Source organism: Nelusetta ayraudi, unplaced genomic scaffold (genome assembly GCF_046127955.1).
Source record: "Nelusetta ayraudi isolate G7.1 ecotype Tasmania unplaced genomic scaffold, CSIRO-AGI_Nayr_v1 ptg000016l, whole genome shotgun sequence".
Taxonomy (NCBI): Eukaryota; Metazoa; Chordata; class Actinopteri; order Tetraodontiformes; family Monacanthidae; genus Nelusetta; species Nelusetta ayraudi.
In genome coordinates, this window is record NW_027466066.1 from 3,252,894 (window position 1) to 3,266,862 (window position 13,969).

The window sequence follows — 13,969 nt, forward strand, 5'->3', positions numbered from 1 at the left end:
AGGCGTCATCAAAAATACGGAAGTAAATGTCGTAGTTTTTCCTCGACTGGCCGTTGAATTTCGCACATTTGCCCAGCGTAAGGAAAAAACAGCAACTCCCAGTGAACCCTTCCGTTAACCCTTTACCCAGGATCACCACTATCGCCGCACATCGCCTCCTGTTTGCTAGGTGGCTATTTAATGTAGCTAAAGGAGGAGGAATGGGTAGGTACGGACGCTAACCCGAGCGGAAATATTAGACCTGGAGACAAGCCGTCTCCCTTGGAAGCCGCAGCAATGTTCGGACGGTCACGGAGCTGGGTCGGAGGCCAGGGCAAAACGAAAAACATCCACTCTCTGGACCATTTAAAGTAAGTAGCCAGCGTGAGCTATGCTAACATTAGCTGACGGGATAACCGGGGGTGACAGCAATTGACAGCTCGGCCAAACACAAAACACCACTTATTACGGGGAAAGCAATAATGTTTGGCACATGTAGATTATTTCTAACTAGGGTCCAGTTAGCGAATAAAGCAGAGTTTCTGTCCACACGAGCATTCGTCAGAGGGTGGGATGCTAGCTTGTTACCGTTCGCTGTACAGTGTCCCTTAATCCAAATCGCAACAACCTGTATTTCCGCGGCTATAAAGTCGAAGATATATAATAAATTACCTTGCGTCAATGGTAGTGTGCATGAGATATAGTAAAAATAAACAAACAAACAAATAATCCGCTTAAAGAGGCGCTGAGCATTTACCTCAGAGTGTTAGCATACATACTCACGCCTCCTAGGAAAAACTTTCTGGTTTGGTGTTTTAGTTTATTTGTTGGTAATTTGTATAGTTGTTGTTTGACTTATTCTAAAAGTTACAGATGACCTCATGACTTTGATTGCCTCGGTTGACACGAGGTTATATTACATCAGTTCACTATAAGTCAATGTGTAACATCCAACTCAGCGAGTTACTGGCCACCTTTTCAGCTTTCACACATTTTACCAGTTAGCTTTGTGAACATCCTTTGACTAAAAATGTGTCCCCATATTTTGTGCTCTTGCCTGCAGGTATATGCACCATGTCCTCACCAAAAACACCACAGTTACAGACCACAACAGAAATCTTCTTGTGGAGACCATCCGCTCCATCACAGAGATTCTCATCTGGGGAGACCAGAATGACAGCTCTGTGTTTGAGTAAGTGTGACTCACACGCACTGTTCGTGCTAAAAAAAAACCAAAAAAACACCTGTTGTTCGTCATGTGCAGAAGCGACTCCTGCATGGAATTCCAAGCGACATATTTGTATTTTCATTACTTTTCGAAAAGGCCAGTTTTGTTGAGTATGTTGGGTTTTTTTTGTGTTACATGATACTCATGCTGCATTATTGTCGTTGGGGAGCAGCAGAAGCTCCAAGCTCAAGATCAATGCATAAATATCAAGTTACAGAGGGGGGAAAAAAGATAAATGACAGCTAGATGTTTTATACCAGCAGTGAAGGATTCGCCAAATCTAAAACATATATGATTGTATCATTTATGCAAGTTCTTGCGCAAATCGTCAACAACAACAGGTCCTTTGCACGGATTGTACGTGACCTCTTTTGATTGAGTCCAGATTTGTAGAACTTCTCTTCAATTTGGTCTATAAAAATGGTACACCAGACAAAATGTTTTACATACTGAAACATTTTTGCATATTTGTGCATGTCATATCTTCAGTATGACAAAAATGTTTTTGTTTTTTTGTTGATTCATTCATTTAGTCAATAAATTAAAATTAAACAACAACAACAAAACAGTCAAATTAATTTGCTGTGTGATTTTGCTTTCAGCTTCTTCCTGGAGAAGAACATGTTTGCCTTCTTCCTGAACATTCTGCGGCAGAAGTCAGGGCGTTATGTTTGTGTCCAGCTCCTCCAGACGCTCAACATTCTGTTTGAAAACATCAGCCACGAGACCTCCTTGTGTAAGTATTTCTCCATCCACACATGCATGCATACATACACGCAGTTAATATGTTGGATGTTATGTTGCAGTCAATTAGCCCTTTAGCTAATAAATAGACATCCTCCGCCTCTTTTAATGAATTAGGTGTGTATGTACAATGTTTCTCAAACCTAACATTGAGACTGAACAAACAAAGACTGTTTATTATTTACTGTCCTTTAATTAACAATGTAAAATATATGTCTAAAAGTGGGTATAATTAGTCATATATCAATGTTTTTCTTTTCTCCGCAGATTATCTCTTGTCCAACAACCACGTGAACTCCATCATTGTCCACAAGTTTGACTTTTCAGACGAGGAGATCATGGCATACTACATCTCTTTCCTGAAGACCCTGTCGCTGAAGCTTAACAACCACACTGTGCACTTCTTCTACAACGAGGTGAGGCGAAGGTCGTTTTGAATAGCAGTCAGTAGCAGCCGCCTCTGTATCTATCTACCATCTCATCCTGCTATCTCTGCTGTACTGTTTAAGAACGAATAGATCAAGTGCACTAGATGCACGTCCATCGCTCTTTAGCTCATGATTCCGGCTTATTTAATGCATGTGGTTAAAAACCTAGTGAGCCCTCTGTTTTTCCCCTCTTCTTGCTCTGTCAACGACTTCAACCGAGCAAACAAGTTTATATAACTGTCAGGCCAAGAGGGGAGCGCCGCTTGATGCTCAGATTGGAACATTACCACTCCGATGAATTGCAAAGGGAATGAGGTTTTTGAAGTCGAATGAATGATTCATCACCTTGCCTGCAGTCTTCCCACATTGGCAGGAGAAACAATACTTGCACACTTTTAAAGCCATAATTTAAACCTTGTGTTGTGCTAACAACACTAGCCAGTATCTAAATGCAGCTAACATGTACTGTGTTTTTTCTGCACGATTGAAAAAAAAAAAAAAAAAAACAGCACTCTCTTTACTTCTACAGTAGCTGCATATCTCGCTCTCCCAGCATTATCTTTTCACTGCTTTTTGTGTGTGCAGCGTGCCAGAAAATTCTCTGTGTGCGTGTGTGTGTGTGTGTTTGTCTGAATAATCTCTGTCGCTCTAACCGTTCATTTACGCAGAATCTGTCGTCTCTCCGTTGGCCTGCGTGTGCTGGGGAAAGTTCTTGGTGTACTGTTTATGGCAGCTTTAACCCTGAAGCCCAAACCAGAGCAGATCGGCCCAGTGTAGATCTGAGGTGTTGCAATAAAACATGTGGTTACATGAGATTTAGCTTTCATCCAGCCGTTCAAATAAAATATATATTTAAGATATATGCAAAGTCGTGAGTACTTGTAAGTTTTGTACTTCAGAAACTTTTTTTTTCTTTATTGGTATATAAAGAAAAAATATCTATATGTATAATTCCTTTATCGCTTTATAATATCAATAATGGAGAAAAAATATATACACTTTTTCTTTATTTTTTTCTCCTTTATATAATATTTTTTTTTGCAAGGCAAGTTCACCCATTATTTTCCGCCAGAGGGCGCCATTGAACAGCTGATAACGTTCCAGCGCTTTCTTTATTTTTTTCCCCCTTTCTATCATATTTCTTTGCAAGGCAAGTTCACCCATTATTTTCCGCCAGAGGGCGCCATTGAACAGCTGATAACGTTCCAGCGCTTTCTTTATCCCCCCCCCCCCCCCCCCCCCCCTTCTATCATATTTCTTTGCAAGGCAAGTTCACCCATTATTTTCCGCCAGAGGGCGCCATTGAACAGCTGATGACGGTCCAGCGCTTCTCCGTCCAGACAGACAGGTCTACACAGGCTGCATTTGGAGTGCAGGGGAGACACTCTTGGTTTGGGTTGGGCCTCAGGGTTGGGTTCGGGTTCCTTCATTGACTGAGACCTCCGGGTCAGGGTGTGTTTACTCTCTGACCCTTAACCTTGACTCGCCGGAGGTCACATTGAATGGGGAACGTTTGAAGTGGTGGATTTGGTCCTGAGAGAGAGAGAGAGAGAGAGAGAGAGAGAGAGAGAGAGAGAGAGAGAGAGAGAGAGAGAGAGAGAGAGAGAGAGAGAGAGAGAGAGAGAGAGAGAGAGAGACATATCTCACCTATTGAGCGTACCCAAATTTATTTTAGCGATACTGCTGGGTTGTTGACACATGCTAATTGACCTAGCATAACATAACAACTAACATGAGCTCAGTTGGAGTCGTAGCTGCTGTATGTTTAATGACTTAACTGTCAACTTGGGTTTTTCAGCCCGTTTATAAATATAATAAGTAAATAATAAAGATGCACACTTGTGCATGAGCTTTTTTTTAATGTATTTTCAGTATATACCATTATAGAAAAATCTATTTTATGTGAGATCTCCTCACAGTGACAGCAGTTTGATCCATTCTTGAGGTCCTACTCAGTCTCAGGTTTTTTCTTTCGCTGTCTCTCTCCGGGCACCCGTGGCCCCGAGCGAGAGCAGCGCGGGTGCAATGCTGTGCCTCTGCTCATTGGCGCCCCCCCCCCCCCCCCCCCCCTCTCTTGTCTTCCACACACAGCACACTAATGACTTTGCCCTGTACACCGAGGCCATTAAGTTTTTCAACCACCCCGAAAGCATGGTCCGCATCGCAGTCCGCACCATCACGCTCAATGTCTACAAAGGTGAGTGGCGGAGACGCACGTGCACCAGCGCGGAGCTGCACACGGGCGTCAACATGCGCACACACACACACACACACACACACTGACGGGGCGGTGGGGCATCACCTTTGTGGTTTTGTTTTTTTTTTAATTAAAACTGCCTTCCTTTCTTTTGTTGCGTGGGCAACAGGTACAACAGTGAGAAACACCCACCTCAATTAAGTCAGCACAACTTTTTGTTCTTTTGCTCCACCTTCCTGTTTAACGCCTGCTGTAAGGTTTACTGAGGAGTGTCCCATCCCATCCACGACACATAAGTAGTACCAATTCATATTGAAAAAAACCAAGTCTTTACTTGATATTTTATTGCTTTTTTTTTTTTTTTTTTTTTTTCTTACGTTTAATTTAAAAAATATCTGCTGTGCAGAAATAATCCATTGTTTTAAATGCTTTACGAAGGTTAGCAAACTCATTAACAGTGCATTTGGACTAAAAGGGCTGTTATATGTGGTCCAAAGCCAGGTCAACAGCAGATTTAAAAGCTATACACACAATATTTGTACTGCATATACTTATATACTATAGGCGTATATACTCTTAGCCCTCATAAACGGAACTTTCAGAAGAACAGGAATTCAACCCTTAAAGGCAGTCTGCAGTCAAGCTGATAGAAAGCCGGTGCTTCTTCGTCACTTCACAAGGTGGTTATTTGCCGATAAATCACTCACTTCAGCCTCGCTTGGTATGCGCTGCGGCCTGCAAGGTTGTTTTGAGCCAATAACTGGAGCGTAGTTGGAAAAAAAGTTTACATTATGTGCAAAGTGACATTAAATCATGTTTTCTTTTTTTCTCGGTCAACACATATATTGCATCTGCAACGACTCCACTGCGGTAATAACTATTCATTACTATGATGAAGCCATGCTCTGAACAGTAACATATTATCATGAACTATAGTGTCAGAAATTGAGAATGTAAACGTAGCTATGTAACAATATAGCATATAGCTACAGCCTACTTATTCAAGCATAGCAGGTTTTTCTCCATAAGTCCTGGGCTCAAAGGAGGCTTTCTTTCTCATGCACACCGTCTCTCTGGGTGGGGCCCTCGTCGCCCGGAGGTCTGGGAAGGCGGGCGCTGCATTTTTGTGGTTGAGATCCTCACATACGATGACGCGGCATTAGGCGTGCAGTCACTGCAACACATCGACCGTTGGGGCCCCGTCAGCCACCACGTCCGTCCACGCCCTGCATGCCCACCGTCAGGTTTATTATGTACGGCATCGCTCTGCCTCCCTTGTGTAACCCCAACGGAGACGCCGGGCCAGAAATGCCAAATCATAAACCGAGCACAACAATGTGGGCGGGGGACTCTTTCGCTGACGGGCCGGCTGTGTGTTTCGCCGAAGTGAGGAAGCATCAACGCGACGCTGCCGACATTTTTCACCGCCGTAGTGAAGTGAAAAACCTGCTGGACGGTAACTTCAATGACGGCTCATCAACCAGCAGGCACTATAATGGGGACAATCATGGGGCTTGTGCACCTGTGAGAACGTGTCTGGTGTGCAAGCAGGCACACGGGGGCACACGCTAGCGTGGGGGCGTGGCACATGCGCACATGCATTGTCCATGACGTAGAAATCCGATTTCCAATCGCATTATCTGGGCGTCCCGATGGCATTTCTCCGATTCCAGTCGGAGTTCCCAAACTCCCATTTTAGTCGGACTAAGGCAATGATTCGGTTTTTATCGAGTGTCATGTAAACGTAGTGAGAGTTACCTGAGTAGCTGTGTGTTACAATCACAAAAATCCACTGCTGAAGCCCTTAAAAAAAAAAAAACACTATGCAGGTGAAAATGTCATAGGTTGATGCTTCCCACACGCATACACTGCAACAAAGACAACCTGGGAAAGAGTTGCAGCAGTCAAGACCGAAACAACGACTTCTATTTTCCCCTTTAGAAGGAAGTCGGCTGTTTGTGCTTTGCGCTGTGAGGTTGAACTCCCCTCCAAACTCCCCGCACACCAAATGATAAATGTCAAGTTTCTCCGATTGACCAAATTGAGCTTTTTGCCAGATGTGCCGTTGTTTGCAGTTGTGACTTTGCGGAGGCCTCTGCGGAGTCCCTCCCGACATCCACCGCTCCACGGCCGCTCCCTTTACTCGCATTAACCCTGTGTTTGTTTCCCCCCCCCCTCCCTCTTCTTCAACAACCACATCTTCTCCTCTTCCTCTTCCTCTTCCTCTTCCTCCTCCTCCTCCTCTCCCTCTCCTTGTCCCCTCCCCCTACCACCTCTCTCTGCGCGCCCCATCTGCCTAACTCCAGTTTCATGTAAGTTGGTTCCATTCATTCAGTCTTTATCGTAGGGCTGGGTACCCAAAAGAACTGCGAGGATGCGTTCTAGCGCCATCCTCCAGTGCAGCCGCCGTGGCCGTTATTCCCGACAAAAGCCTTTGCTGAATTTGCACTCAACCCAGTCTTTGTTCGTTGGCACCCAGCCCTATTTGCTCGTAATGATATTTGTAATAAATGTACCAGAATGAAGTATCCTGCTGTTCCTGTTTTTGTGGCTCCCTTTTGTACCAGTGAAACATCCCAAGCGGATAAAACTGCATGTCAATGATCTTCTTGTTTCACTGCTCCTGCAAACTTGAATGTAATCACACCTGCACTTTGTTGTCGGGGTTTTTTTTTTTTTTTTTTTTTTCCCTCCTTCGGGTGGACGGCGATAATTCCGCTTCTCAGCTTCTCCACCGTCGCTGGCATGACGCTGTGACTCAGCCTCTAGTCTGTTTACCTCCTGCTTTGACGCAATCTCACTCGATCGATCACCTTGGATCCGGCCTGACGTCGACTCGTGACGACTGGCGCTGTCATTTTTTTTTCTTTTTCTTATCAACTCTTATCCGAGCCTGACCGACGCCACGAGAAAGGGGAAGGCGCAAATTTTTGAGTTTTCAAGGCCCTTGTTATTTGTCATACGCCACCACTTCAGGTTGATATTTCCAGGAAGTGTGAACCCACTTTTCCTTCCTTCTCACCATTTGAAGGATGTTGAGTTTAAAGAGACAGGAAATGGTTTGAGAATATAATTACAATCTAAATTCCCCTACTGCACGCTTTCTTCTCAACCTACCCACCTGCCCTTCCTTCCACCATGACTCACCATTGATAAGAAAAGGATTTGTTACACGTATTAATTTGCTTACTTTTACTCAATGTGGCTGGTCTGTCCTCTTAATTTGCCTCCTAATTTATTCAGTTTGTCTCATTTTTAACCCCCCGAACCATTCTAATAAATCCTCTGGGCGCCCAAGGCATATGTGTGTGTGAGTGTGTGTTCCCACTTATCGGGTGGCCTTGGTGCGAACGCCAACCCAGAACCTGACGCTGAACCCTTGTCTCCGCAGTGGACAACCAGCACATGCTGCACTATATCCGAGACAAGACGGCCGTCCCGTATTTCAGCAACCTGGTCTGGTTTATCGGCAGCCACGTCATCGAACTGGACAAGTGTGTGCAGACGGACGAAGAGTGAGTCCTCCAGTGAGCCTGTGGTGGCCTCCGAGTGGCCCCGTTATCACGAAGCCGGTTATAGAACACAGCTGCGTTTCCATGACCCCTAGAAAAACATAAATATCACAACAAAAAAGTGGTAATAAGAAACGGCTACATTTCGAAAAACCTCTCAAATCTCGCTTAAAGGCATTTGACACTCTCATGAGGTGTTTTTTTTTTTTCTCCGTGCGTTTCGATTTAGAGGTATATCGCAAAAGTGTCATGAAAACACTTTTTCGCATTAACGTGTCACCGGACGTGACATGCGGGTCACGTGACCAGTTCCCGTCAAGTAAAAATGGAGGAGGAGACGGAATATTTTTTACGAGTCATCCGAGAGAAAAATGTAACTGCCACTGTTGACGAAAAATAAACGCAAACGTAATTCTCATAAATCTCGCAGGACGAGATTTTACGAGAATTGCGGTGTATGCGCTTGATACAATTCAACGGGAAAACCTGCAAATCATAATTGTACTTTGTCGAAATTTTAGGAATATCCCTTTTTACTTCATGGAAAACTGTCAAGGAAACGCAGCAGTGTTTCCGTTTACCTTTCATCAGCCGTTTGTAAGCTGACCACTTGTGTGTCTCATGAGCCTGAATGTTCATGCTACACTCTTACTTTAAAAATAATTGTAATTTATAATAATTGCTAAATAATAATAATTGCTTTCCTGAAATCTCATCCAAAAGCCAAACGGCAGACGGTGTTGACGCCCTTCGTATGTCTTTTGCACTTCAGACATAAAAACAGGGGGAAGCTGAGTGACCTGGTTGCAGAGCACCTGGACCACCTGCACTACCTGAACGACATCCTCATCATAAACTGTGAATTCCTGAACGACGTTCTGACGGACCACCTCCTCAATCGCCTCTTCCTGCCCCTCTACGTCTACTCCCTGGTCAGCCCCGAGACGGTAGCCGACCTCGTTCACTTTATGGCATCAGACCCGATGTGGAATAGGTTTATAGCTCAAGACTTATTCTGCATGAAGGTGGCTAATATCAAATTATATTTAGATATGCAGAGTGTCCCAAAAAAAGAAATTGGCATTATTTCAAAAGCAATTATCTTGAAAACTACTAAGTCTAGCTCAATGAAATTGAACAGTTAAGGTGTTGAACATTATCGAGTTTATTATGGGACCAATTTCATAAATGTTCAATATGTGCACCGCCTGCCAGAGCACACCCATGCCACAACTGGGTGACTGTGTGCGAGAGAAATAAAATATTATTGATCTGTTTCTGTTAGGGCCGTCTGTGTTAGCGCATTAATTGCGATTAATTACATACGCAATCCATGACGCGTCAATCGCATTTCAAATGAGGCAAAAAATATCGCAATTGACAAATGCGATCATTTGTGTACATTATATTTATCAGTATCTAAACTCTCAGTTGGAGAGAGATGAAAACAAACACACAAACGCACATGAAAGTGAGCAACAGAGTGGGCTGGCTACGGCTCTTCCACGTCTGGTGTGAACCCAGCGTTAGCCTTTTTGTCCCTTTTACTAACCCGTAGTTGGCCCCTCTGGCCTCATTTCTGGTAAGAAATACTTTACTTTATAGGGTTAAAACTGCCTTGAAATGCAAAATAACAGAATTTTTACACATGCAATTCAAAAGGCGATTCATCGGAGTTAACGCTGACGATTCTGCGATTAATCGCGTTTAAAAAATGTATTGTTTGACAGCCCTAGTTTCTATACATTGTGTGAAAATGGAAAAGCATTCCAATGAAACTGTATTTTTTTTTTTTTTTTTTTTTGCCATAGCTATTTTTCCATGTTTTTATAATTTGAGGAAATATCCCTAATGAACCAACTGTTTGGAACACCCGTTTGTTTTCAACTCCTAACTTCTGGATTTTCAAGCGCTTGGAAAGTGCTGACGTCTCCCTTGTGTGTTCCTCCAGTCCGACGAGCGAAGGATCAACCCTCAGGTGTCCCTTTACCTGCTGTCTCAAGTAAGCTAACGCGCTGGCGTCCTCGCACGGGTCCCGAAGCCATCAAATTCTGCACTGTTTGGCACGATGCCAACCATCCCTCCGCCTTCCAGGTGTTCCTGATCATCCACTACCAGCCGCTGGTCCACTCGTTGGCCGACGTCATCCTCAACGGGGACCTGTCCGTCTTCATGCCGCAGACGGACGCGCACAGCACGCACAAGAACACGGTAACCTGTGATTACATAATGCGGTTTTCTGCGGCGGAACACTCTGTCGGAAGAAGCGGCCGTAGCACGTGTAGGTGTCGGGGGGGAGGGGAGGGGGCGTCAGGGGAAAGTTTTGCGCTCCTTTCCGTCTTTCGCCCGCAACAAGGCCGCACCATCGCCAGCCCTCGGTTAGATTCCACCTTCGCATCGGCCATTCTCTCTCTCTCTCTCTCTCTCTCTCTCTCTCTCTTTCCCTCTGTCTCTCTCTTTCCCTCTCTCTCTGTCTCTCTCTCTCTCTCTTTCCCTCTCTCTCTGTCTCTCTCTCTCTTTCCCTCCCTCTCTCTCTCTCTCTTTCTCTGTCTCTCTCTTTCCCTCTCTCTCTGTCTCTCTCTCTCTTTCCCTCCCTCTCTCTCTCTCTCTTTCTCTGTCTCTCTCTTTCCCTCTCTCTCTGTCTCTCTCTCTCTCTTTCCCTCTCTCTCTGTCTCTCTCTCTCTTTCCCTCCCTCTCTCTCTCTCTCTTTCTCTGTCTCTCTCTTTCCCTCTCTCTCTGTCTCTCTCTCTCTCTTTCCCTCTCTCTCTCTCACACACACCTCTCTTTTGCGCGTCCTTTTGCCAATTTTTCACGCCGTCTTTTCTGCTTCTCGCCTCCGCCCGCTTGCTTTTTCTCTCCGCGCTCCCAACAGACTCTGCGCGCGCGAGCGTGCACACGCACAGACGTACACACAGACAAGACCAAGGCCTTTGACCGCGTGTTTGCGGAACGCGGTGTGTGCCGAAGTAGTGAGCGTTTCTCAGAACCCCTGTGGTGTGTGTGTGTGTGTGTGTGTGTGTGTGTGTGTGTGTGTGTGTGTGTGTGTGTGTGTGTGTGTGTGTGTGTGTGTGTGTGTGTGTGTGTGTGTGTGTGTGTGTGTGTGTCAGACCTGTGGCTGTTGTAAGAAGCAGCCCACCTTTTCAGTGAATGTGAGTTGAGGCGTGAGGTCTTAACCATGCGGATCGGAGCTGGAGGCGGCCACGCTTCTTTAAAGCCCCCCCCCCACTGCCCACCGCCTCCAGCTACTTACTCTAAATCTAAGTCGTACAAGACCACTTGTTTCCGGCAAGCACGCAGCACATTTATAGATGAAGTGTCTCTTTTTTTTCTTTTTAAAGAACAAAGTCACAAGACCTCCCGTAACTCATCCAAATCGATCTTTCCTGATCACAGTTTCCCTGCAGCCTTGCGCTGCGGTCTGCCGCCGGGGGGTGGGGGGTCAAGGAGAGGCCGGAGTGGCACGGCGCAACGCTTTTTCGCACCGCCGCTGAACTGCCGCCGCTCGTCACTGCGGCGCCACATCATACAGAACCGCCGCAGTGTTGTCGTTTTGATTCCCTGGCACATGAAACCCAGACAGATGAGGCACAAGCCTCTGTTGTGTTGCTCAGGTGGTCAGGTAGCACTTCCTGTGTCGGCGTGTGATGTGGCAGGAAATGAGGTCACAAGACGGAGCGCTTGCAGAGCGAGATCACCTGACCCAAATCTCTTTCCTGGAAGAGGTGTGCGTGCGCGTGCGCGAGCCCGCGTGTGTGCGTGCATGCGTGTTTTTCTTCCTCTCACCCCGTTTTTTTTTTTTTTTGGTTCAAACACTTTTTTTTGCAAGTGCACTAGTTAGCAACTCCCCGATGGCTCACATTTGCATATCCGTACAGCTTTTATCTGAATCTGTGCAGCCCCCCCCCCCGCTGACGCTAAGCGCATGCAGGTGTTTGTGTGTGCGTGCGCGCGTATGAGTGAGAGAATGTGTTTGTGTGTGTGTGCACCCCCCCCCCCCTCCTACACCCCCTTCTCGCGCATACCTCGTAACCTCTATTAATTTCTCAGCATAGGCTCTGCACAAGAGCGGTTTACCAGAACATTGTTGACTGGCAGGTGCGACACACACACACACACACACACACACACATATACACTCACATATACAGTCACTCACACATAGATACTCGTCTGTGGTTGACCTGGAATTATTTAGGCTTTATTCGCAGTTCTTCCCACTGATCCAGATACACATTACATCAATTTGGAGCTGGGGGGGGGGGCCTGCAATGATGTGAATGATCTAAAAATACACGGTGTGGTTATTCTGCAGTAGAGGTGGACGGTTTTAGTGTGATTGCATTAGTAGGAATCTAAAAAATGAAAAAAAGCAAGTTGGCTAAATGGTAAATGCGTCCAATGCAACAAAAAATAAGTGTTTTTTTATGCTGGCTAGCTTTTGGTAATGATGTAATGATAGATAGATGGACAGATGTTCCCCAATGGGGAAATTACACTGCTGCAGCACTAAAAAAAAAAAAACAGGACAAAAACTGATCTATACAGTAGCCTCAAAAACACTCAAGTCAATGTATTTACCACAAACAACCAAAGCAGATGTGCAAAAGACAGTCAGATTGTGCAGATGCAGGGACAAGCAAGGTTTGACTTGTTTTCAGGTGTGCTAGTTCACAGTTGGGGTTTTTTTTTTGTGCGCACATTAAGTCTGCACGGTTGCAGTTTTGGGATTCTGCACAATGTGCTTGTTTCTTTTTCTTTTTTTTTCTCCCGTTTCCGATGCGATTGTTTCACAGAAGACGACCTCCGAGCTTGTGCGTGCGTGTGCACTTGTCATGGAGTGGTCATCTCTCCCTCCTTCCTCTAAAAGAGGGAGGAAGTGGCTCATGTTTGGAAAAACACACAACACAACAGCAGTGCACTGAGGGTTTACTGTAAGGCTCAGTGGGCGTTGCCATGCTTTTCTGCACTTGAACTGAATCAGGGCAAATAAACAACAGAGTCACCAAACCATCGGATAATCAAAATATCTGCCTTGTTTGGATTGTGCGACGTTTCCATCTGTGCGATGCAATCAGGGTTTTTTTGCCACCCTCACTCCTTTAACGTCCCCCCCACCCTCTCCCTCTATACAACCGCAGGGCAGCGTGGGAGGCGTGCGCCGCTTCGCCAAGCCCCCCGAGTCCCTGGAACGCTCCCTGGAGCTGTCGCGCCACCGCGGCGGCCGGAAGCGAACCCAGAAGAGGCCGAACTACAAGAACCTGGGCGAGGAGGAGGACGACGAGCGGGCCGGCGGAGGTGGAGGAGGAGGAGGAGGAGGAGGAGGAGGTGTGGGAGGAGGTGGAGGAGGAGAGGACGGCTGGGACGACGGCAGCAGAGGAGGAGGAGGAGGAGGAGAGAGGGAGAAGGGAAAAGGTACAGAGGGAGGCGGAGGTGGGAGCTCTAAGGGCGGCAGAGCGAGTGGGGAGACGGCGGAAGGTGAGTGTGTGTGTGTCAGTGCAGGGCTGTGTTTCCTGTGTTCCTTTGGTTCTTTTTTTTTTTTTTTTTTTTTTTTTGTCCATACAATCCCATCAATCAGACACAGTCCACAGTCTCATGATGCACCCTGGTCACCTCAGCAGAAAACCCTCGTCTCCAAACAGAAAGAGAGACACTCGTGTTGAAGTCACATTCCTCTGAAATTGGGCAATTGGACGTTTTTACACCAAAGCAAAAAAAAAGAAAAAGTAAAGTTCGCGCAAGACGGGGAAATAATGCAGAAGTAGAAAGCGAACGCGCGCAGGCACAAAGCACATTTCGGTAAAAAAGAAACGACGGATTCCTCTTTGGCTGGTTTTGAGATGAGGCCGCCGCCGCTCTGCTCCCCCCCACCCCCCCACCCCTC

General features: G+C 46.0%; 1 protein-coding gene across 6 annotated transcripts in view; it reads left to right on the forward strand.

Moving 5' to 3' along the window:
• Positions 1 to 30: 30 nt before the first annotated feature.
• The window catches only part of clec16a (C-type lectin domain containing 16A), a 33,338-nt gene continuing 19,399 nt past the window's right edge, over positions 31 to 13,969 (forward strand). Inside the window, exons 1-10 of one of the 6 annotated variants that reach the window (XM_076023894.1) lie at positions 31 to 350; positions 1,043 to 1,171; positions 1,810 to 1,943; positions 2,219 to 2,367; positions 4,471 to 4,568; positions 7,954 to 8,091; positions 8,861 to 9,035; positions 10,040 to 10,090; positions 10,183 to 10,299; positions 13,227 to 13,563. In XM_076023894.1, coding sequence (XP_075880009.1) covers positions 277 to 350; positions 1,043 to 1,171; positions 1,810 to 1,943; positions 2,219 to 2,367; positions 4,471 to 4,568; positions 7,954 to 8,091; positions 8,861 to 9,035; positions 10,040 to 10,090; positions 10,183 to 10,299; positions 13,227 to 13,563 — 1,402 coding nt within the window. In that variant the 5' untranslated portion in view covers positions 31 to 276. Of the gene's footprint in view, positions 351 to 1,042; positions 1,172 to 1,809; positions 1,944 to 2,218; positions 2,368 to 4,470; positions 4,577 to 7,953; positions 8,092 to 8,860; positions 9,036 to 10,039; positions 10,091 to 10,182; positions 10,300 to 13,226; positions 13,564 to 13,969 lie in introns of those variants that run through there. The other 5 variants (XM_076023896.1, XM_076023895.1, XM_076023898.1 and 2 more) reach the window with 5 other exon arrangements.